A 500-nucleotide genomic window follows, 5' to 3' on the forward strand; every position below is an offset into this window, starting at 1 on the left:
TTGCTCCCTGTGCGGTAGTGATGGTGATGCTGCTGCTGCTGCTGCTGCGGGACGTAGTGCAGCTGCTCCATCGTCTGCGTGCGGCGCGAGGCGAAGACCTGCCTCTTGGAGGCCGTCTGGTTCATGGTCGCAGTGTTCTGCGGGGTGTTGTTCGAGGCACTGGGATGGGAGTGCATTTTCGTCATCTTGTAGCAGTCCAGGATAGGCGTGGTGGGCATAAACACGTCCGTGTGGGATATGGCTCTGGACATGGACTTGTCGCTGTGGAACCCGGAGCGCTTGATGGACATCATCTTGTCAGGGGAGATCAGCGGATCCTTGGAGTGAAGGCGGTCCTGTGAGTAGAGGCGGTCCTGGGAATGCAGGCGTTCCTGAGAGTGAAGGCGCTCCTGCGACAACAAGCGGTCCTGCATGTGGATGCGGTCCTGGGAGTAGTGGCGGTCCTGCGAGATGAGCCGCTCGTGGGAGCGCAGGCGCTCGGCCGACAGGAGCTGCTCGTC

The 500-nt window shown here is 61.2% G+C and overlaps 1 protein-coding gene across 1 annotated transcript; it reads right to left on the reverse strand.

Annotated features, from left to right (window-relative positions):
• Window positions 1–13: 13 nt before the first annotated feature.
• Window positions 14–490, reverse strand: LOC107734896 (protein shisa-6 homolog; the record flags this gene model as incomplete). The annotated part of the gene is made up of 1 exon (XM_016546774.1): window positions 14–490. A coding segment is annotated over exon 1 (400 nt), but the record flags the coding sequence as incomplete, so codon positions are not given.
• Between the last annotated feature and the right edge of the window lie 10 nt (window positions 491–500).

Source organism: Sinocyclocheilus rhinocerous, unplaced genomic scaffold (assembly GCF_001515625.1).
Source record: "Sinocyclocheilus rhinocerous isolate Xijiao unplaced genomic scaffold, SAMN03320098_v1.1 C35491082, whole genome shotgun sequence".
In the NCBI taxonomy this organism is placed as follows: domain Eukaryota; kingdom Metazoa; phylum Chordata; class Actinopteri; order Cypriniformes; family Cyprinidae; genus Sinocyclocheilus; species Sinocyclocheilus rhinocerous.